The 23,923-nt window shown below is 35.7% G+C and overlaps 2 protein-coding genes across 2 annotated transcripts in view; one reads left to right on the top strand and one right to left on the bottom strand.

Annotated features, from left to right (window-relative positions):
- Positions 1 to 10,388, top strand: part of LOC145301273 (uncharacterized) — a 28,766-nt gene extending 18,378 nt beyond the window's left edge. Inside the window, exons 19-28 of the mRNA XM_080144562.1 lie at positions 562 to 727; positions 1,550 to 1,734; positions 2,821 to 3,237; positions 3,366 to 3,486; positions 4,332 to 4,561; positions 4,730 to 5,075; positions 5,358 to 5,575; positions 7,588 to 7,980; positions 8,479 to 8,661; positions 10,301 to 10,388. Of these exons, the coding sequence (XP_080000688.1) occupies positions 562 to 727; positions 1,550 to 1,734; positions 2,821 to 3,237; positions 3,366 to 3,486; positions 4,332 to 4,561; positions 4,730 to 5,075; positions 5,358 to 5,575; positions 7,588 to 7,980; positions 8,479 to 8,637 (2,235 nt within the window). The 3' untranslated portion in view covers positions 8,638 to 8,661; positions 10,301 to 10,388. The remainder of the gene's footprint in view (positions 1 to 561; positions 728 to 1,549; positions 1,735 to 2,820; positions 3,238 to 3,365; positions 3,487 to 4,331; positions 4,562 to 4,729; positions 5,076 to 5,357; positions 5,576 to 7,587; positions 7,981 to 8,478; positions 8,662 to 10,300) is intronic.
- Positions 1 to 23,923, bottom strand: part of LOC145301289 (uncharacterized) — a 539,758-nt gene that overhangs the window by 301,328 nt on the left and 214,507 nt on the right. The window lies entirely within an intron of this gene.

Genomic DNA, 23,923 nt, shown 5'->3' with positions numbered 1-23,923 from the left:
TGCAAGGTTATTCTTCTATGCAAATCAGTTTTGTTTTAAAATTATTAAACGATGTTTCCTTTCCCTTTCCTTTCACTTACAAATAAAGAACAATAAATTAAATAAAGAACTTACTTGATTTGGAAAGAAACATTCGTTATGGTTCCCGTTAATAAAATTTCTCAGTTTTTTTATTTTTTTATTTTTTTGTTTGTTTGTTTGTTTGTTTTTAGAGGGGGGACATTTTAACTTAAAGGAAAAACGCTAAACTTTGTCCTCCGTGATGAAATGCACAATTGATTTCTTTCCAACTACCTTCAGTCTAATTCTAACATAGCACTACTGTTCGAAGAAGTATATATAGTGTACATACATACATACATACATACATACATACATACATACGTTATATCCGTGTAGATCTTTTAAAATACTCTTATTAGCAACGTTTTTTCTGATCTAATTTGGTTTTGCTTTAAAGTTGTTAAATAATGATTCCCTTGCCAGTTCCTTCGCAAAATAAAAAGAAAACAAAAATATTGGATGAAATTAATCTCTTCTGGCAATTTATTTCTGATTTAGCTGGAAGCGCCATCGAAGACGATTCAATTGGATGGATCTCTACGAAACGGAAACCGATACATGATGTCTGTTTTGAAGAAAGAAAGTGGCAAAGAAAACATGGAAGCTCTTTTCAAACTCAATCCAAATGCAAAAAGAATGAACATCGTCTTCAATTACGATGAAGGTAACATCTATTTCTTTTCTCGTCTGAAATAACAATTTTCGTTACTTTTTTTTATTTCGTTTTCATTCTAAAACATAAAAGAGAATCGCAAGAATATATTCATAATAAAATAATGAGACATAATACAATAATGAGACATAATAAAATGGAAAATAACTTGAAGAAACATAACTGTTAAATGTAAAGGTTTTCGGTTTTACTTTAATTGTAAATTAGAGAATATTCCTATCCTATGAGGGACAAACTCAATCCAAATGCAAAAAGAATGAATATGGTCTTCAATTGCGATGAAGGTAATAACCATTTATTTTCGCGTCTAAAATAAAAATTTTCGTTACTTTTTTTATTTCGTCCCCTCCCCCTCCCCACACATACTAAAACATAAAAGAGAATATCAAAAAAGTATATTCATTATGAAATAATACAAGTGATAATAAAATGGAAAATAACTTGAAGAAATTAATTTTTAAATGAAAACTTAAAGATTTTTGGTTTTAATTTGGTTTTAAATTAACGTATATTCCGAAACTATGAGTGAAAACTCATAGTTTAGCCTTTTTTATTGATTTCTTTAAAGGTTTTCAGTTTTACTTCAGTTAAAATATATCTTCAAACTATGAGTAATAGTTTTTCAGATATATCATAAACTAATAGTTTGACCTTTTTATCAATTTATTTAATGTTTAAACTCAACCAATTTTGATGGTCCATGTAAAATTCTATTTCGTTATCAATCTGATTATGACGAGTTGTAGTTGATTTAAGAATGTTGTATTTATTGAGTGTCAAGACCTAATTGTTTTTTGTGTAATTCGTTTGCAGCCAATCCCGACAAGTTGTACCGCATTGATGCTGATATTGTCAAGTCAAGGGCCACACTCAAGGCTTATCGTAGCAACAAACAAAGGAAACAATCAGTAGATGGAAGAATTACAGTGGAACTCAAAACAAACAATCTTTTCCAATCTCATATTAAATGGAACCCAGATCTTCTCGAAGAATTGAACGTAAGAGGCACCCCACCTTTCAAATGTTTTTCCAGTGTTTGAAAGATAACACCATATTTCTGTCATATGTAAGAAAAATACATTTCAGTAAATAAGAAAAATGACGAAACCGGAAGGTAAACTAAAATAGATTGCTTCCGTTTGCATATGTATTCTGTATTAATAGAAACGTGCTACTTGATCAAACCAACAAAAAAAATGATATTAAACTTTTGCAAATTATAAGTCTTTTTGTATCATATTTATCTTAATCGATTCGTTTTTGTTTGTTTGTTTGTTTGTTTGTTTGTTATATTGTATTACATTATGTAATAGAGAATCAATTAATACAATATTCGCAGTTGGCCAATAATAACTTATCAGGGAAAATAACTAAAACACTGAAAGAAAATACGATTATTATTATTATTATTATTATTATTATTATTATTATTATTATTATTATTATTATTGGCTAACAAGGAGTTTTCACACAGGTCTTCAGAGATCTTTTCCTGAAAACAACCTGTGGTGTTTCCTGGAAGCTGACTGACAACAAGTCTCCCCACCTCTTTCGATAATATTTGCCAATAAATTTGCATTATTGCAACAGCTGCTTGCCATTGATTTCTCGTTTGCAGCAGCTATTGGTTTTTGCTGGAATTTAAGTGGCAATAAGCCTCCCCAAGGTCCCAGTTCTCTTTGCACTTATTCGGCTGAGGTCTGGTCAGCTCATCGGTCTTTCTTTCCTCCTTGACTCTACTTGGTTATTTAGTCTCGCTCTTTTTTTTGGGGGGGGGTCAGTGATGTAGCAATGTAGTAGGATTGTGTTAGAGAACTTATAGATATGCGGTTTCAGTGTTCTTGGTTCCATGTAGTGTTTCAGGTTTTACCTTTGCAGCAGTTTGTCTAGCCCGAGCTTGTTGCTCCTGTGTGGAAGTTTCCACATTCAAGGGTTTTACTTAATATTTCAGATGTTTTCATGGTTGTTGTTGGTTGTATTTTCCTAGTCATTCCTTTGATTTCAATTTCTCCCATTATTTTTTCAAAGTTTTTGGGGATAATAATAAATAAGTTGATCGTTTGTTGTTTCTTTTTTTTCCTCAGACCTTTGCTTTTGAAAAACTGACAATGTATGGAAGAGAAATGAAATCTTTTGGCGATTCTCTAAGTTCAGTGATTTACTATGAAATTTCCGAGCGATTTGATCGTATTGGAAAATCATGCAGCGAAGACATGGAAGCGATTGGAAATTATTTTGATAGCGAGTACAGAAGTATGTCGGCCGATTTCAAACGTGCCGTGCGTTATATGAAACAGGTGATCGACCAGGATTCTTTCTATGTCAAGTCTGCAATGGAAGCCATCATCAATGCTTACGATGAAATGTGGTTTAACTACAACAACGGTCTTATCAAACTGAGACATGAAATGGAAGAATTCAACCAATATTTGAGCAATCAAATGGATGAGGCTAAGAAAGAATTTGATTTCTTCTATGGTAAATACAGCATGCAGCTCATGGTAAGCAGATTACATCAAACGACATTCATTCAGTTTTATTTTTAAATAAAATTAAATGCAATTGAATTTCTTGCTAATATAACAGATCATTCAAATTAAAAGAATGTATTTTTCTTTTCTTTCAATAGAACAAAGTCAATGAACTACTTGATGATTGTTTGCACCAATATGACCTTTTGTATGAGCGCGCAATGGAAATGAAATCTGACATCGATTCATTTATCAGAGATTACCCAGATTCAATGAAAGGTGACATTTTCTTATTGTAATATTCAACACGAAAAAAAACTTGTTTTCATTAAATAACATGAAACATTAAATATCGTTCTCCCAGTTTTAATTAGATAAAACTTGTATTTCGTTTTATTCAAGTGTATAATATTGGTTTAGACCATGCACATATAAAAAAAGCTTTTCAGGCTGTCATTAACCAATTAGTGATCAACCTTGCATAAACCTCCGACGTGGTCATGCAACCATGTTTCTGTTTCTCTCGTTGATTTGGGGGGGGGGGCAATGCTATAATGTCGGTCCGTAGCTATTATTATTCAAAGATATCAACTACATCACGTCTGGTCTCTAAAACTCCTGGGTTGCAATTGATTCTTAAACTATTTCAAATATCTTAAATGACTACATCGACTCGCACATGTTAATCAAATTCACTTAGATTTGATTTACACAAAAAACACAAATTAATCTGGTTTTCTATTAAATAGAAATGACTGATAAAAATCTTTCTATAAATTCAAGTTTTCTAAAATAATATTTCCTTTTATTCAAATGTAGTGCACACAACAAATGGCTTTTAAAACTATTTCTCTCACTCTCTTCATCTGGCGTCCATGTTATTGTCTGATCTTTCTAATTTCTTGATCGCAACGAATTCTTTAACTATGCCAAATATCTTAGATGACTATGTCGACTCGCACATCTTAATCAAACTCATGATCATTTTATGTTTACCTGCTGAAAACATATCAACTCTAACTTTATATGTAGCAATATAAATTGTTGATTGTGATCATTAAAATTCGAGTTCACTTATATACTATTGAATCAAATAATGTTTTATTTTTGAAAATTGTTTTTAGAACTGATTGAGAAGTTGCGTCAATACCCTAACGGAAGGACGTTGATCGATATTGTGATGTCAATGTATGAGATGATTAACGAAAAGAAAATGCAAGCCAAAGATCATATGAACACTTTGACCAATAGCATCTATTCCGCTCATGCCACATTGAATCGTCACATTTCCAAAGTGAGACAGTATCCAATCGTTGATGCCATCATGGATGCAATCAACGCAGTCTACCAACAGGTAACATAAAGCTTTTGTTTTTCATTTTCAACTGAATCACAAACTCAAAATAATTAATTGATAATTGCTTTGATGTTTACTAACTAAATGGAATTATGATTAATTGTAAAACTATATTTAAATATCTTTTTCTAGTAACTCGTCTTTTTGTGTCATTGTTTCTAATAGGCTTTATGGTCATACCGTTACTGGGATGTTAAAGACAATGTGTTGGGACTGAAGGACACTTTGCATAAATTTGGTGCTAAGAAAATTAAGGAAATCAAAGACATTGTCACTGATATTGGAATGAACACTTTGGACTTCGATCCAAAACGTGGAGAGATTATTGTTCAAATTCGCTTTGGTGCTGCCAAATATGTCTACAACCATTTCATGTCGAGTGTAGAAGATGTGGAACGAGCTGTGATGAAGTTAAGCAATATGATGCCAAACATGAACTTTAATGTTTGGGATATTTACTACATGATGAAACCATCGTCTGATATCTACGATAACATTCCTCCATTCAAAGGTAGGAAATTTTCCCTTGCTTTCATACATTTACTTCATTTTCAATGAGAAAAATAGATATATAATCATCTATGCTCATCATTGTCACTATTCCTGTCCTTTGTTTAAATTTTACTGAGCTAGATGAAAGTAAATCTTATCGAACCATTCTAGGCCGAAATAACCCTACTTCTTACTATTAGTCTTTTCAATAAATTAAAAATCGAATTCAGAAGCTCATCTTGTTATCTGACTATAACTTCCTGATTAAAACTGATGACGGCAAATCATTATTTCTTTTCAGCTGAAGCCAGTTTGTTTGTTGGTCATCACATTACAACCTTTGATGGGCGCCATTTGAATTACAAGGGAATTTGCAGTTATCTATTGGCACGGGACTTTGTTGATGGTAACTTTACTGTTGTGGCCAACTTTGATGCAGACCGCAAATCAAAAACATTGAAATCGCTCAGTGTGACAACGGGTCATAATGAAGAATTGGAAATCTTCCCTAATTACAAGGTATATCTGTATATATATATATATATATATATATATATATATATATATATATATATATATATATACAATTATATAAATTCAACTTTGTCTGTGTGTGTGAGAGTTCGTTCCTTATAGACTCCAAAATAGCTGAACAGATTCTCTTTAAAATTTACAGAACTTTAGTGTATAAGCCTGAGAATGATCTTAGTCTAGTTTTGTCTCAGAATACCTCCGATAATTACTGATAATCGATAATCAAAACCGTTATTTTAATGCATTTATCATCGGTAAAGCCGTTTTTCCATGTCGTCGCTTAGCAACAATGATAAAACACGGGCCGTGAAAATTCTACTGTGGGTAAGTTGGTAGCGTGTTATTTTTATTTATTTATTTTTTTTGCATGATGTGGTCTATAGGTTCTAACTCCACACGTAAATTTGTTAAGTTTTTTTTTCATTAACTGCAAAGAATTTTATAAGACTTAAAAATTTACGTTTTATTCTTTATTTATTTATATTTTTATTTATTTATCTTTTTTTTTTTGCATGACGTGATCTGTAGGTTCAAATCCTGCACGTGAATTTCTTAACGTTCTTTTTTTCAACTGCAAAGAAGTTTATATATATATATATATATATATATATATATATATATATATATATATATATATATATATATAAAGAATTTTGTATGTATCTGTGAGTGTTCGTTCCCTATGGACTGAAAACGGCTGTAATTTTTATGAAATTTTACACGAAAGTACTTTATGTGTCTGGTAATGTTCTTAGATCAGTTTTGTATCGGAATGTCTTCAATAAGTATCGATAATCGACGATTGAAATGATCCAATGAAAGAGGCATGTGATAAACACCTTTCATAGCCAAACATCACAAGTGCATGTGAGATGTTTTATTACCACACAAGCCGAAAGGTCCGATAGAATTAACAGTAAGTTCTTTGATATGTTAGGGGCGCGTTAAATGTTTCCTGTTTAAGTACAATTGAATCATGATGCTTGACATTTTCATTTTAAACTTAAATTCAAGCCATTATCACCGTACAACCAGTAAGACTAGGCATATAAAATTTATATAATTGAAACGTCTTTTAATTTCCAATTTCGTTTTCATGTATGATATGAAACGAAATATAAAATTTACAGTATGTTCTTTGATATGACAACTGAAGTATAATACTTTATTTTTGCATTTTAAATTTCAATTCAAGTCATTATATATTAAAAATAATTTTATAAAATGAAAAGTAGGTTCTCTAGAGTGCAATGTGGACTATAATATACTGTGAAACAAATCACTGCGAGAAGCATGTGAAACTTATCTCAGGTGAACCGTGCTGGGTCCTCAATTAGAGTAGGCAGTCGATCGATTTGATTGAAAATTAGCGATTTCACCGATTTCGATGACAATAAAAAATATGGGAGTGTGAAATATTTGTTGATCATAATTCAGTCCGGAGCAACTTCGAGTCACTCTGCTAGTATATATATATATATATATATATATATATATATATATATATATATATATATATATATATATATAGTGTGTGTGTGTGTGTGTGTATGTGTGTGTGTGTGTGTGTGTGTGTGTGTGTGTGTGTGTGTGTGTGTGTGTGTGTGTGTGTGTGTGTGTGTGTGTGTGTGTGTGTGTGTGCATGTGTGTGTGTGTGTGAAGAATAAAATACGTAATTTAAAAAAAAAATAAACGAGCGTTTATTTTTTAAGAAATATATTTCGGAGTAAAACTCCTTTGTCATTTTTTTTCTCTCTCTTTTTCTTCGCCATGATGTCGAGTGGAAAACAGTTCGATGAAGAGTCCACGTGATGTTGTTGACTGAGGGGTTTGTGTGTATATATATATATATATATATATATATATATATATATATATATATATATATATATATATATTCTCATTATTTCTTTATTAATTACGAGAATTACCTGCATTCATTTCTTCTTTAACATTGATGATTATTTAATTTTCGGTTCTTCTCTTTGTTTTGAAAGGTCTTCTTAAACAGACAAATTGTGAAATTACCACTGCAACTTACTGATGCCACTGTTAGACGCCAAGGCAACCAGATCGTCGTACAAAGCAAACGAGGCTACAAAGTGATGTGCGACCATGATAACGAATTGTACACCGTACAAGTCAGTGGTTGGTATTTCAACAAAATGGCTGGGCTTTTCGGTAATTTTAACAATGAACCCATGGACGACATGCTTATGTCCAATAATAAGTACACCAACGATTTGGAACAGTTTGCAGAGTCATGGTCAATGTCCAGGAAATGCAGGTCTCACCGCAACATTGCTCCCAGTCATATGGTACCTGAGAACAGGAAATGTGCTTACTTGTTTTTGCAAACTGATTCACCATATCGTTATTGCTTTAAACAGGTAACGATTTTCCTTTTACAGATGAAATATGTTGGATTATCAATTTTTAAAATGTCATCACTAAGACGTTTCAGAATTATAATGAGCCATCAGAATGACGATAGATTACGAAATATAATTTGAATTTCTTCATTTCTTTTCATCTGATTATAATGTAGTTATATTTGATTGAATATTTCCTACAAAAACTCATAACAACGTCTATTTTTCTAATGTCATTCACTAATTATTCTCGTAGATATTATAAGTAGATTGCAATAATTATTACGTTGGCTTAATTATTAGTAAAATCATTCTATAATACAATGTTGTCAGAAATTTGTTTAAAACTATTAGCATGCATATTTTCAAACTCATTCAATTCTACATTTTTGTAAATCTAAATGGTTTCATTACAAAACCATTATACAATCGTCTTCTAAAAAGTGGTATTAATGTCTATAAATTTTCATAATGAAAACTGGCGTTGATCTAATGTTTTCCTATTGATGTATTTAGGTGGATCCTAGCCAATTCTACAAGACTTGCGCCATGCAATTGTCCTCTTCAAAGGCAACATCCACTGAGTTGTGCAAGGTAACATCCTTCTATATGAGCAAATGTGAGATGAAAGGTGTTTATCTATCGATTCCATATATGTGCGCCAGGAAAATGTAAATGATCATCGAATATAATCCGAAGGTAAATCAAATTCCAAACGAATATTTGATCTTTTTTTCTGAAGTTAATTTTATTTTTAAATTTGAATCCTTGTTTAAACATCTCTTTTGATTTATAAACTCGATTTATTGCTACATAACTAGAACCTCTCATTTGATAATTGCTGACTTTGTATGAGTCTTAATTCACTCATACATCTGCACATTATTTAGAAATTTTCGTTTATTTCGTACAACAGCCTGAGCAAACAAAAGTAAAATGTTTTAAAATATTAAACGTTTTGCAAGTTTAAAATTTCCGATATATTAAGATAAATGTAGCATACTAAAAATGTGAACTCGGTTTTTATTTTTTATTCGTATCTGATTACATAAATTACAAATACTCTATGTACTCAGTGTAAGTCATTCGATAGTGAGTGAACGAAGATGTATTTGTAGTTAGAACTGATTTTATAAGTTTCAGTTTTTGTTGAAAATATTAAGAAAACAATTGTTACTCTTCTTATAACAGTTGACATTTATCTGAATAAGACAATGTATTTATGCATTTATTTATTTAATCTATCAAAGTGGTCGTACAGTAAGCCTTAATGGTGAAAAATGTAAAACACCTTAAAGTAGACGATAACTAAAGCGACATAGATTTAGTATAATAAAGAAAACATCATCGTCTTTTAAATGATGAAATCCATTTGCGAAATCTGGATGTGAATGGCAGCAAAATTAGATAAGTATGTGTTAAACTCTGATTTACACTAATCATGTTTTGTTTAGTAACCTAGATATCCCGGATATATATATATATATATATATATATATATATATATATATATATATATATATATATAGTAAGTTATGAAAATATATATGGCAATTAAGCTACACAGAATGTAGCTTGATTGCCATATATATTTTCATAACTTACTACCTAGCTCTACTTATGTATTGAGCACTGTTGTAGTGAATACTGAAAAAAATACGCATAAAATTATATCTTCGTATATTAATTTATGTGATTAAATGAAGTAATCATATATATATATATATATATATATATATATATATATATATATATATATATATATATATATATATATATATTCTTAGTCTTTGACCAAGCTTCGATATAGTGACATTTGACCAAATGGCTCGTCTGTTTTATAGCATATCAATCCATTTGAGGGTTATTCAATGCAAAAATATGTAAACTGATTGCATATGATTCCTCAAACATTTCCGATTTAAGATTCCTTCTTAAGAAATGAACACTTCAGAATGCCAATCTTCATGTTAAGATATTTAATATGTCGATCGTTTGATCATTGTTGCATGGTTTCATATGTATTCGGATATCAAGCAAGATCATCTTCAGTTTGAATTCATTAATAATTGGTAGCAGATTATAAAGTGAATCTAAACGCAAAGTTGTGCAAGACAAGCAAAAGCAATAAAGATAAAAATTACAATCAACGAATTCTGATGGTGTTACTAGACAACACGTTTAGCATTGTCTAGGATAAAGTTATATTCGTAGATCAATTAATAATGATAAAAGAAATCAATAGCGAAATACGAAACGATTAATTATTTGGTTTTGCAATTTTTTTTCTGTAAAATATTTCATTTAAATGTATATTTTCTTTTTCATTTCTTTTTAGGTAATTGAAAAGTAAGAATGCTGATTTCAAGTTCTTTTTTGTAAATTTGTTTGTCACGTGTTCGGAAATAAATTAATATATGCACATATTTATCTATTTCGTCTTTTTATTTCTTTATTTTCTCTCTCTCTCTCTCACTCTCTCTCTCTCTCTCTCTCTCTCTATATATATATATATATATATATATATATATATATATATATAATTATAAAACTCAAATGATCTTGTAATGAAGTATGTAACCCACTTTCCGGTTTATGACATCCGGTTGCGTATGCGCGCATGACCTGCGCACTTAAATATTAACGTCATTATTTCGAAATTATTATTTAACATGGGAAGAGTGAGGTTTAAAATAACTTAAACGTAATTCAGAAATGAACTATGTAAAAAAGCAGATATATCAACATTTTGAATTTAACTATAAGTATTATGGTATCTGTTCAATGCACATTTACCTATAAGCATGGCCAACCACTTATAATTCAGTAACCGTAAATTTTTTTAAAAAATAATCAATTATAATAAACAGAACGACTCATAGAAATCTATCTATATTCTTTGTTTATTTTAAGATACTTTCATAGAAATGTTTCTGTTATGCCAAAAAAAACTATTTTCTTTACGTCACAAGTGTCACGCTCATACATGTATTCTATAGCTAATATAACATTCTGACCCAACGGGTGACGGGTAGTCCAGTATATATATATATATATATATATATATATATATATATATATATATATATATATATATATGTCTGTGTATATATATATATATGCGTATATATATATGTACATATATATATATGCGTATATATAAAATGTATATATATGTGTATATATAAATGTATATAAATACAACGACGATGTTTCCGTTCAGTCTCAAAAGACAAAGGATACTCCCTGTAAGGGCAGTTGCGCATGCAATTGTGTGGCAGAGATTGCGCAATTCCACATCACACCTCTCCTGAATCGACACTGTTTGAGTCCAGTGGCAAGGACAAGTTCACGACGACTAGAAACAATGCCGAGATAAGCAGAGAGTACATACAGCACCTGCAAGTCCCAAATGGTCACCCATTTAGTACTGGCCAGGTTCAACGTTGCTTAACTTCGATGATCCAGCAGGAAGCGGTGTGTCAACGTGATTGTGCCATACATATATGCGTATATATATAAATGTATATATATATATATGTGTGTATATATATATATATATATATATGTATATATGTATATGTATATATATGCATATATATGTGTATATATATAAAATGTATATATATGTATATAGAAACAAACCGTATTATGTGTTCATCAACGTTTCGTCTTTATTTCGAGACTTCCTCTGGATGAAATAAAGACGAAACGTTGATGAACACATAATACGGTTTGTTCCTTTTTATTTTCTCTATTTTGTCGGAATACTATTTCCATTATTTTCATCATATATGTATATATATATATATATATAATATATGTACATTTATATAAATGTATATATATATATGTGTATATGTGTGTATATTATAGATATATATATATATACATATATATATATATATATATATATATATATATATATATATATATATATATATATATTCTTTGAAGTTTTTATTTAAACCATTAAAACTATATTTTAAAAATTGTTCTTCGTTGGAACATTATTTTGTAAGTCAATTAATCTTTCGTATTGCTGAATAGTTTTACTTACAAGAACAACAATGGTAGCAATATGTGTGTGTGTGTGTGTGTGTGTGTGTGTGTGTGTGTGTGTGTGTGTGTGTGTGTGTGTGTGCTAGGAGTGGCCGAGCAGAAGTAGTAAATTATCTTTTATCTGTCTATCTATCTATGTATCTTATCTGTATTTATCTATCCATCTATCTATCTATCTAGTGATAAGTGGACAGCGGAGATTGGAATCGCCATATTGTGACAAGTTGCTAAACATGTCAAACCTTTTCAAACTCGGTTACCGGTCAAGTTTGATCCGGAAAGTATCTGAACAGGGAACTGGAAGTGACGTGTTGCATATCACATGTTCCAGTCAGCACAAGCATTGTTGAGTTGGTTTTTGAGACGCCAAATTAGCCAGAATGGGTTAAACAAGTCACCTCATAGCGCCAGTCTTAAAATGGAGACAGAGAAAATCCAAGCCAAAGCTCGTCGTTCACTCAAGTTCTGCTATGACGAATACCTGGGAGTGAATAAAATATATAAAAACACACATCGTCTTGGTCTGTCTTGTGAAATGTCTCTCTTAAAGCAGGTCCGGCTCCCCAAGATGGTTGATGAAACTCCCAGAAGAAATAACAGCAGAAACAGGTATGCCATCATGTGTTATATGTTCTGACATGCTCTAAAACGATGAGACGAATCACGGGCCGTAAAATAGACATTTAGGATAAAAAGTCAACAGTCCGTTACACAACGTACATACATGCATGTGGTCCGTTTATGATAAGAACACACAGAATTTTGTAGTGCCACGTATACACATTCAAACACATCACGATACAAACAGTATACACATATATAGAACACTCAGCGACGCAAATACCTCACAAACACAAATACGTATAAACACATATATGCTTAACTTTATATACACGTATGTTTAAATAGTACTTTATCTACACGGACATATACGTAATATATATATATATATATATATATATATATATATATATATATATATATATGTGGGGGGTACATATGAAATTCAAAATGGCGTATGGCGTAATGTAAATATATTATGAAGTATTGACGGCTTCTCTTACAATTTTCGAATCTTAATCATGTCAAAACGCAGTTTTTTTCCTTTTGATGGATTGATTGTTGCTATGCGTTAAGGGCAAAATAGATTCACTAATTGATATAATAACTAAATGATTGATTTTGGGCTACGAAATAGATACTGTCCAGAATTGCCAATCATGCACTATATTACTTTGTAATTACATTGCGCTTCTTAAATAAGGATTGGTATATATTATAAGGAAATATATTTCCACATATATATATATATATATATATATATATATATATATATATATATATGTGTATATATATATATGTATATATATATGTATGTATATATATGTATGTATATATGTATATATATGTATATATATATGTATATGTATATATATCTATGTATATCTATGTATATATATATATATGTATTTTTTTTTAGATGGGGGTCACCACTTATCAAGGCCCGAAGACCACTCAGAGATAAGGGTTATTGTGTGTACAGTAATTAATGAGATAGTATTGTGGCAATCATTAGTATTAGGGGTTTTGATAGAGTGTCTTACTTAAGTATGATCAGCATTCCCGAGAAGGCAATGGGTATTTGTAACACAATCCTCAGGAACTGTGGTCAGAAATAGGTTCAGAAGTGAGACTTGCTGGTCCTGAAGATCTGGGAGATGGGTAAGGAACGTTATTGTCTGTGTCAAGACATTGGATAAAGTAAAATTATGCTACCAGCTATGTCAGTATAGTTAGAGAAGCCAAGCCAATTACTGTAGTAGACATTAAAGTCACCAAATGCATTTACTTATGTGTTAGTGTCTAGAGATATATGCTACATCTATGCTGTCAGAGACGTGATTGATTAGAGTACAGTTATGGGTAGAGGAAAAACAATAAAGAAAATATAAGTAGCTAATTCTATGTTGTAAAATTAGTCCAAAGCACATGATAGCCTGGTCATCCGATTCTAGTTTGGATTCTCTAGTTATGGGGGAAGGGTGTTACGAATATAGACTCCAAGTCCTTGTATGTGTCTGATAGAGTTCTTACAATAAAGTGGAAGATAACCAGACATGTTAAAATGGTTAGAGAGGATGGAGGAGTGCAAATTAGTTTTACTTCGCACTAAGACATCCGGGGAGTTTGCTAGGAGAAAGGATTCCACCTTGTCTAAGTTAGTTCCAAGTCCACGGATATTTGTAAATTCAAGCCTCAAAGGAGGTGAAGCATTGCTCAAGTGTGCGTCTGGTTTGGTCGTTATTTTGGATTGAGCTGTCATTTTTATAGTTTAAGTTTAGGGTAAGGGATGCTAGGATGTGCATTGCCACCATCATGTAACATAAGTAGACCATCCTCACCAATGCCCACCGAAGATGAGTGCAAGGTTCCTTTCCAAGTGCGACATGGCAGAAAAACTGTCAAACCAGTACTCTAAAACGTGACAGACAAGAATGGCCCAATTCAATCATGTTAGCATACATGGTAAACAGGCACCCCCAAGATGCCCAGTTTTAGGGGAAGGGAATGAGGCATGTGTTAGGGGACGGCGTACACTGCCCTAGTCAGGAAACAAGATCAAACACTAAGCATCACTAATGAATTTCTGTGATCACACTTCTACTTCTGGCTAATAAGCAAAGAAGGAATGTGAGAGCCGGACGATAGGCAGAGCCTACCTACTCCTTAAGCAATTTAAATTTGCAAACTGGTGATTTGATCAAGTCACCAGCTCGAGGAAAGTTGTTGATCAGGACTGAACAGATCTCCCTCCCCATTGGCACCAGCCAAGACATACGAGGTCAGTGGCACAGGTTTAACATCAGTTTTCCTTCTCCTAGATGGATAACCTGATGAGATCTATTGATTTATTAGCACCAAGAGGATTATCCTGGCACCTGGTTTCAAAGCCAGGTATTTCTATGTTCCTGCATGAGTAGTTAGGATTAATCAAGTAAGTATCAAAGGTAGCTAGTATCTGCTATGAAATTACACTCCTCAAAATAAGATTAAGATTGGAATATGTGGTTATTCCACGTTGTGAGTAGAAAGGCTTAGGGGTGTGTATGAGTAAGGGGGTTAGATTTAAGGTTAATATCTACTAAAGTTAAACGAGGATTAAATATGGTTTGTGGACTAATAAATACATTGTAAAAAAGTATAGTATAAGGAGTTAGGGTACAATTCGAAATGAGCTTCGAACTTCAGATTTTAGTTTTCACATAAAGACAATCTCAGTACTTTTGCCCATCTAAGGAAAAAATATAGAGTTTCTATTTAATATAACTTTAGGTATAAGTTCAAGTTATGGCTAATAAGTATCCATCTTATAAATAATCTATAGAGTATAGGTATATATAATAGATAATACCTGTCTACTAATATAGTTAACTATAGATGTTTAGTCTCGATTTTTAAATTTGTGCCTTCTAAGGTTAAGGACCGGAAGATAAACACCGTCTCCCATAGTCCTATAGCCGCTTGGAGTGAAAGGCAATTTGTTTTTGTCCAGTTGGAACAAAAAAGATTGTCTAACCTACAAGAATACCGTACTAATATACATTAGGATATACAGGAGTGTGGGTAGGATGCAGAATTATAAGGATTTATGTTTAACATGCAAAACAGACACAGGCAGTCGTGTTGGAGAAAAAGTAACCAGTTCTTTTTAAATTGATATTAAAAAAAAAAGTTCTATTGTTAACATGATACACGTTTCTAAGGGTGAGAAAATGCGCCAGAAGCTCTTTCAATGCGTGATGAGATCACATTGTGAAAGTTACAAACTTCTGAAATCGTGCTGCTGTAACATAGCCTTTATATGTCCACACTCGGGACCCACACATTGTATGCATAGAATCGCAAGGAAATCAAGAAAAATAATGACTCGACTCATTTTTCCCCATTTGAAACATCAGGCATTTATTTTACAGGTATTTTCTATAATAACACTTTGTAATCTTTTTCCTTCTTCCTTGCTCTGACGTCATATTGCACACACCTCAATCATTTGCATACAGCTGCTATATGCACATCCGCATTTTGTTACACTGCCAAGATACGCAAAAAGTTCATAACACCTACCGTTTTTTCCACCAATGCATGCAACCGTATCTATATGACAACATCCAGGGGTTGCATTATAACGATCTTTTTGTGGTTGATCTCCAAACCAAGCTTGTACAAAAAGATTCATGAAATAGTGCAGCTTATCGATGGAGTTTGTTACTATAATGTCACAATCATCAACAGAAAGGAGATCCATGGCCAACTTTTGTGGGCGCCAACAGTCTGCTAAGATTGAATAACATTTCAGATATTCGTTGAATTGACACACCACAATCCCGAACGACACTATTGGTTGGGTTCATTCCAAGTGTAACACTGCCGTGAGGTATCCGTCTCCTTATGTGTGATTTGTGTTGACCATGAAGCTAATGCAGCTTGCTCTGGAACTCCTGTGCAGTTCTTTAAAATGTACAAGCACATGCCAGCACATTTGACAGATCTAGGTTATCCATCTGGAAGGATGCTCATAACAAATCTTCTGCATATTCAGGCAATCCAGCAATGAATGCACATTGCAGGTATTGATCAGATACGCCGCTAAACAGGACTGCAAGCCTGCATAGTTCTGCCAAAAATAGTTGATCATTTTACCTGGTTGGAGGCGGCATGCTGCAAACTACTTCCATGCAGGAAGGGATCCAAACAATTTCTATGTACAGTGTTTTCTTAATACAATCAAAATCCGCCTGCTTTTCTTTACTTAATTGCTGATATAAGGCATATGTGCCACCTGACAAGCACATCGGAATGACACACCCAATGTGCTTCACCTCATCAGCTGACATATCAGTTGAGTTTTCTTTAGACGTTCCATTACTGAATCCAGATTCACTGCCATCAAATGCTGGTACGAGCTTTGGATCAAAGACCTGAACAAATTCATTCAGGCAATCCCAGACACCTTCGACAATTCAGCATGACACAATCCTGAACGATACCACCGACTCAATGTGCCATGATCCCAAACGACACCGTCAAATTGACACAACACGATCCTGAACAACACTATGGAATCGACATGTCACAATCCCAGACACCATTATCAAATTAACCCCGAACAATACTGTTGAATTGGTACACAATGATCTCGAACAACACCGTCAATCGACACGTCATGATCCCGAACAACACAGTCGATTAAAGACTGCACGATCCCAAACAATACCCTCGAATCGACACTCCACGATCATGAATGCAGTAACATGCGACACGTTAACAGAGAAATCTTTTTCAACTGCTCCAGCCTTTTTTTTTTATAGCCGTTGAACGAAACTCAATCATCACTGTGGGTATATGTCGGGCTTACCTGCCGTGAAAAGCGAACCCAGCGCCTTTTGATTGTAAATCAAAAGTCTACTAATGAGCTATAGCTATAGCTAGATTGTAAATCAAAAGTCTACCAATGAGCTATAGCTCATTGGTAGACTTTTGATTTACAATCAAAAGGTCCTGGGTTCGCTTTTCACGGCAGGTAAGCCCGACATACACTGGCACACAATTCTTGTTTCACAGTATCAAACGCTTTTGACAGGTCAATAAAGCAGTGGTACAGTGAAAAGTTTTGTTCCATGTATTTTTCTTGAAGCTGTTAGACACTGAAGATCATGTCTATTGTCTCACTGTTAGCATGAAAGCATTAGATACATACTGAGATCTCGTCGCGTATACTAGGTGATGAATATCAAGAAATCGCCCCACAGGAAATGCATCGAACCTTCTCTTTAATTACCAACAATGAAAAACGCCAGGAAAAGGATGATAGACTATGCACTTAGCAAAACAAAAAGTTTAAGATTGGTGATTTAGTTTATTATAAAATTAAATAAAAGAGAAGGAAACTAGATGTGCACTGGCGGCCGTACTATGTAGTAACTGAAAAGAGTAGATCTGTCTCTTACACAATTAGAGACACGTTAACAGGTTCTGTTGTAAAGGTGAATGTTGAGCACCTCCAAGTAGCGTCTATTGAGGAATGGGAAATTTACATTACAGAGAGGCCGGTAACCAATACTCCGAGGGAATCTAGTGATTCAGGCAGCGACTCAGTAACAGAACATGCTGATTTTCTAATGCAGGAGTGTCGACATTAACATGAGAATTCAGACGATGAGGCTAACATTCCGTTGATAGGGCGCTGTATCATGACACGTAGAATAACGTCAGATGTTATTGGCATAGGTGGGGATAGTCACCTAATTGGAACACCTTCATATTTTATAGATAAAAGCAGGGTCGGCACAGATGTAAATAAAAATAGCACTGAGGCCAGGAAAGTCAACAAAAACAGAAGGAAGGAAAATGCTGGGTATGGGTGGAAAGTATGCTTTGCAAGGCAGTCAGGTCTCGCTAAAATGATACAACTAGTCCGCTCGTCAAGTAACCCCCTCACATTCTAAAGTTTAAGAAAAAGAAATATTTTACTTTTTTTGATCAGACAATGAATGACATGTTCGATATATAGTAGGAGCTTCACATTTTACATATATGTTGAAATAGTGAATAAAGTTATAAAATTATAGAATTGAACTTTAGCAGAAGCTGTGGTGGAGGAGAGATGGGAAGTAGAAAATGTACGAACATTTTTGTAAAATGATGAGAGGGATGTTAAATAATGAGACTGGGCAATGCCAGAATAAACAAGGATGAGAATTAAAGTAGCAAAAGTTCTGAACGATGCTGGTTGACCCAAAACAGAAGAGCAAGAGTAACAAAAATGACCCAGATTCTGACCTTTGACGCAAGACCAAACGTCAACGCTAAACAAGGGGACAATCGAATCAGACGTATGCAGTTAATATAAACAGACGGAGTCGAGATACAAACGAGCAGAAAGACGTGAATGAGACGCACTATGAACCAGCCTGTCACCACCATACTCCTCTTCTCCCCTCTGAAACTCCAGACGCGCAACTATCAAATAGACAAGTAGTTTTGATAAAACTAATTTGTTATTTATTCAAAACACCTATATACCCGTACACACTGAAAACACGCAGGCAGTGTCTTTTATACATACACTAGAATGGGTGCCCGGCATTGCACAGATACACAGACACGTTCACTTTTATAGATATACTAGCATGGCTGCCCGGCGTTGCCCGGGTATTTGAAGGTGTGTGTTGAGCAAAAAAATAAAAAACGGCCAATTTTTTTTAGCTTGACCCCTATCAAGTTATTAAGCGAGATCCATGTCCAAAGAACCTATATCTAAAATTTTAAGTGCTCAGACCCAAAATTGTCGGAGGAGTTCGGTAGAGTTTTGAAAGGGAAAATCGTTGAACTTTTACCTCTTAATAGCCAAATTTCTGACCGGAACGGATTACAAAGATTTTCCCAAAACTCAGTACCCGGTATATCAAATTTCGAGTCTGTAAACTAAAAATTGACAGAGTTATTGTGTTGAAAAATGTACACAGACAGACAAACAGACACGTTCACTTTTATAGATTAAACAAAAATATATACGTATACATAAATATATATGGAAACAATTTTCTGTTTCCTGTAAACATTTTACACAAATATTATACAAGGATAAATCTTGTAGAATATCTGCATGAATATAATTACATGTAATAGTTAACTAAAGATGATCATCCCATAAGAAAACCGAAAAAACTAATAGGGAATTAATTAAAATGAATGTTTAAAAGAATATGCAAATTATCTTTTGCTAGTGAATGCAATTCCACGAGCCAAACATAAGAAAATTGTATTTTCTTTTTAAATAAATAGAAAAGAGGTTTGCCTTTTTTCTGTTGTTCTTGGCCTTCGGGCCGGGATCAAAGTGTGCTGAAGGGGCGTTTCCGGGAATCAAACTGGTGAAAAAAAATGACCCTTCTCTTGACGAACTGTCAAAACAATGCAAGGGAAGGGTCCCAGTGTTGGTCCATTCGTCACTCTACAGGGCCATAAAATTAATTTATCCTTTGGACGTCGGCGGCATTGCAAGAGAAGGTCAGGATATGAAAAACCTGACCACCTTGAGCATGGCACATAACGTTGGCGTCCTCTACGCAGCTGACTTCGGAGCTGAGTGTGACACACCCTAAGGTAGGTACTATGGCTTTGAATTTGGCTAGTTTGAATGCGAGGGGCTTGAGATCATCGGGCCGGGCGGCTCGCCTCCGGCACGATCTCTTGTTCCTGGGAGTAGATGTGGCTGCGATTCAGGAGACACATTTCGTTTCCTCTGTGGACTGTCAGGTGCTGGCCCGAGATTTTGAGGTTTTCTCAGCATATGGCAGCCCGCGGGGGAAGGGAGTTTCCGTGCTGGTTAAACATACCCTGTCAGCGACGGTCAACGTTGTTCATAGAGATGCGGTAGGCAGGCTGGTTGTGGCCGATGTTGCCATAAAAGATTCTGTGTTTCAGGTGATCGCGGTTCATGCACCCAGCACCGCTTTTGAGAGGGTCTCATTCTTCAGGCAGCTTGATGTGTTTGTAGATTGTCGGAAGCGGGTAGTGCTAATGGGAGAATGGAACGCCATCTTAGACCCTGAGATAGATAAGGTAAGAGGCGATGCTAGATGATCGGAGGTGCAAGACGTGGACCGATAGTGTTTCCTCCTATCCAAACATTTACTTGTACAGGATGTTAGTTAGGAGAGGCGAAGTAGACTTCTTATCTTGTCCCACGTTCACTTGGCTAGGCCAGACGGATCATAAACTAATTATGGCCTGGCTGAAGCTAGGAAATAGGCCTAAGTTAGTGGCTCACTGGAAGTTAAACACTTCCTTTCTGGAGATACAAGACTTCCAAGAAAAGCTAATAGAATTAATTCAAAAAGCATTAGTGGGGGTGGTTACCAGGAGTAAGTAGTGGGTTGGTCTAAAAGCCAAAATTAGAACCTTCTCCATCAGGTATGCCCAGCACCTCGCACTAGATAAGGCCAAGAAGAAGAAGCAGCTAGAGCAGAAACTAGCTACAGGGGAGGGTTATAGGGTTAGTCAGGAACTAGCTAGGCAGGATCTTCTGTGTGAGACTAGCAAGTGCTACGAAGGTCAAGTAGTCAGAGCTAGGTTTAGAAAGATAGGCAACGAAGCAGTCAACTCTGACACTGTTGCACGCCGTGAGATTTCTAGGCGTGGCTCGGACAAGTACATTGAAAAAGTTAGGCATCCGGATGGACGCACCCTTGAATCGATTCTGGAGATCTGCGAGGGGTTTTGAGAACATTTTGAGGAGCGTTTTACGCAGCAGCCCGATCTTCCGGTCCTTGAGTTTAGTGACTATTTGGCCGACTCTCCCCATCTTGATGCGGCTAGAGCAGCTGGTTGCGAGGGCCGGGTGATGGAGCAGGAGGTCTTTACTGTGCTGAAGCAGGTCAGCTGTGACAGATCGCCGGGACTCGATGGTCTGCCATACGAACTGTATTTGAGGCTGTTGCCCATGTTTCTGCCTCTTCTGACGGATGTTTTCAACCATTGGTTTGCTTAGGGATCCATCCCGGGGCAATTCACCAAGGGAGTGATCACATTGCTGAGGAAAGGTGATGGGCATGGTGGGGAATAGTTAGATGACTACAGGCCCATAACTCTGCTTAACACAGAGTTGAAGATTTTGGCTAAGGTCCTGTCGAATCGGCTGCAGGTTGTTATCGAAGAGTTGGTTGAACTGGAACAGAACTACATTGTGAAGGGGAGATCGATTCAGAACAACTTCCACCTGATCCACACGATCCTAGAAGGGGGAATAGATGACGACACGGAAGCCGCGCTGATCAACTTAGATCAGTCCAAAGCATTCGATAGGGTCGACCATCGTTTCCTAGCATCTGTCTTAAAGGCTGCCGGTTTTAAACCGGACTTCTGCAAGTGGATCTCCATGATGTATCGACAGCCCACTGCTGTCGAGCAAGTCAACGGAAAGTGCTCGAAACCCTTTGTTATCTCTCGGTCGGTTCGTCAGGGTTGTCCGCTGTCGCCCCTGCTTTACGTCCTGGCCTCAGAGCCTCTGCTCCGCAAGAGATGTGGGAATGGCTCTGCCTGGCAGCTCAGCTGCCAAAGTATCCACGTCCGCTGATAATGTCACGGTCTTTGTGTCGGGCTTCAGGGACATTGAGATCGTGTCGGAGGTGCTTGCACAGTACGAAAGAATCACGGGAGCCAAGATAAACTGCAGCAAGTCGGTAGGACTGCGGTTGGGCGCCTGGAGTGTCAACACAAACCTCCCAGCGCCCTTCAGCTGGACGGATGGCCCGGTTTGGATCCTCGGCGTGTGGTTTGGACTGGGTCTCCAGCTTAATAAGAATTAGTCGGAGGTATGGTCAAAGGTGGCAGCTGCGGTCGACGCGTGGTTTCCTAGGAAATTTTCCTTAAAGGGTAGAGCTGAGGCGTGCGCCACATACGTCTTCCCTCTTATCCTTTACCAACTGGCCATACTTCTTCTGCCTGCACAACACCTAACAGCTCTTGTCGAACTCTTGTCCTCACTCCTTTGGAACAGAGGAAGACACTGGGTAAGCAGACAGGTCTTTATTCAACGTCCGTGTGAGGGAGGTTTGGGAATGCCGGACTTGAGGTGTCATCAAGACGCCGAGAGGTTAGCCTTCCTTAGCCACTACCTTCAAGACGATCAACTGTGGCACCCTGCGATCACTGCCGCATTTCCCGACCCCACTATCGAGAGTTGTCGCAGGCTACGGGGAGATTCAGCCTTCCTGAAAGAGTGCTGAGCTGTGCTAAAACGACTACCAGGGTCCAGCGACCTTGTGACTGCCACCCGTAAGGAACTCCGCAGGGATCTAGTGAGGAGGGCCGCCGACGATTCGCTATGTTAGCGTTTGGGTTGGTAGCAGAGTGAGATCCACTCCGCGTGGAGCTGGGCGCCAGGTTCGAGTCATCTGAACAATTCAGAGTTCTCTCTGACCTGGCGCTTGGCCCGAAATGTGCCTCCCCTCAACAATATACAATGCAGTTCTAGTTTTTTGGAGTCGCCTGCCTGTCCTCATTGCGGGATGACGACCGCAGAAACAACTGATCACGCATTTTTTGATTGCCGCAAACTCCGCCAGTACTAGTCGTATGTTGGCGAGGTGATGGCTCGCATCGACCCCGAGCATCCTAGCTTGATTACTGTATCAAACGTAGTTGACAACGTGAGGCTGCCATGGGACTGGGAGAGACAAATGGTCTACATCGCAATCCTGGCCATGGCGAGAATGGTGATTTGGAATAAATCGTTTCCCCTATTAGAAAGCCTCCAAGATCCCCAACCTCCAAAAACAACAATTTTTCTTTTGCCCGCCCTTAATCTCGAAATTCAACCCAGCTTGGAGGAAATTAAATCAAACACTAACACCCCCCCCCGCCCTCACTGCCAATTTTTTCTTTTCTCCCCTATTTAGGACACAACCCCTCTCCCCTTCATTTAGAGGCTGCTCGCAAAACCCTGGTCCCTTTACAAAGTAGAGTGAAACGAATGGTCTAGCATTTCAGATAGGGTTGGGAGGGCCTTCCTACCCGAGTTTTTTTTTTTTTTTTTTTTCCCAAGTCCCTCGACACAAATGAAATTTTATTAAGATTGTTATCTTTTTTTGTATTTTTTTATATAAATAAAAAATGTTTTAAAATTGGGCTTAAGTAGGCACACCTCCTCCAACCACACATAAATACAAATTATAAGGGGTAACCCTGATAAAAGAGGTTGGCCGAGAGAAAAATCATTTAAAATTTACAACAGAGACAAGATGGATCAACCAACCTCACCATCCCCGCTTCTTTTTGAGTTGGCCTTGTGTTTAAGTTTTTTTGTTCATTTTTTTCAATTGTATTTTTTCCCTGGGAA

This window comes from Euprymna scolopes, chromosome 2, assembly GCF_053919585.1.
Source record: "Euprymna scolopes isolate OS-2025 chromosome 2, ASM5391958v1, whole genome shotgun sequence".
NCBI classification, from domain to species: Eukaryota; Metazoa; Mollusca; class Cephalopoda; order Sepiida; family Sepiolidae; genus Euprymna; species Euprymna scolopes.
The sequence above is the reverse complement of the archived record's forward strand: the minus strand, read 5'-3'. Positions and strand labels throughout refer to the sequence as shown.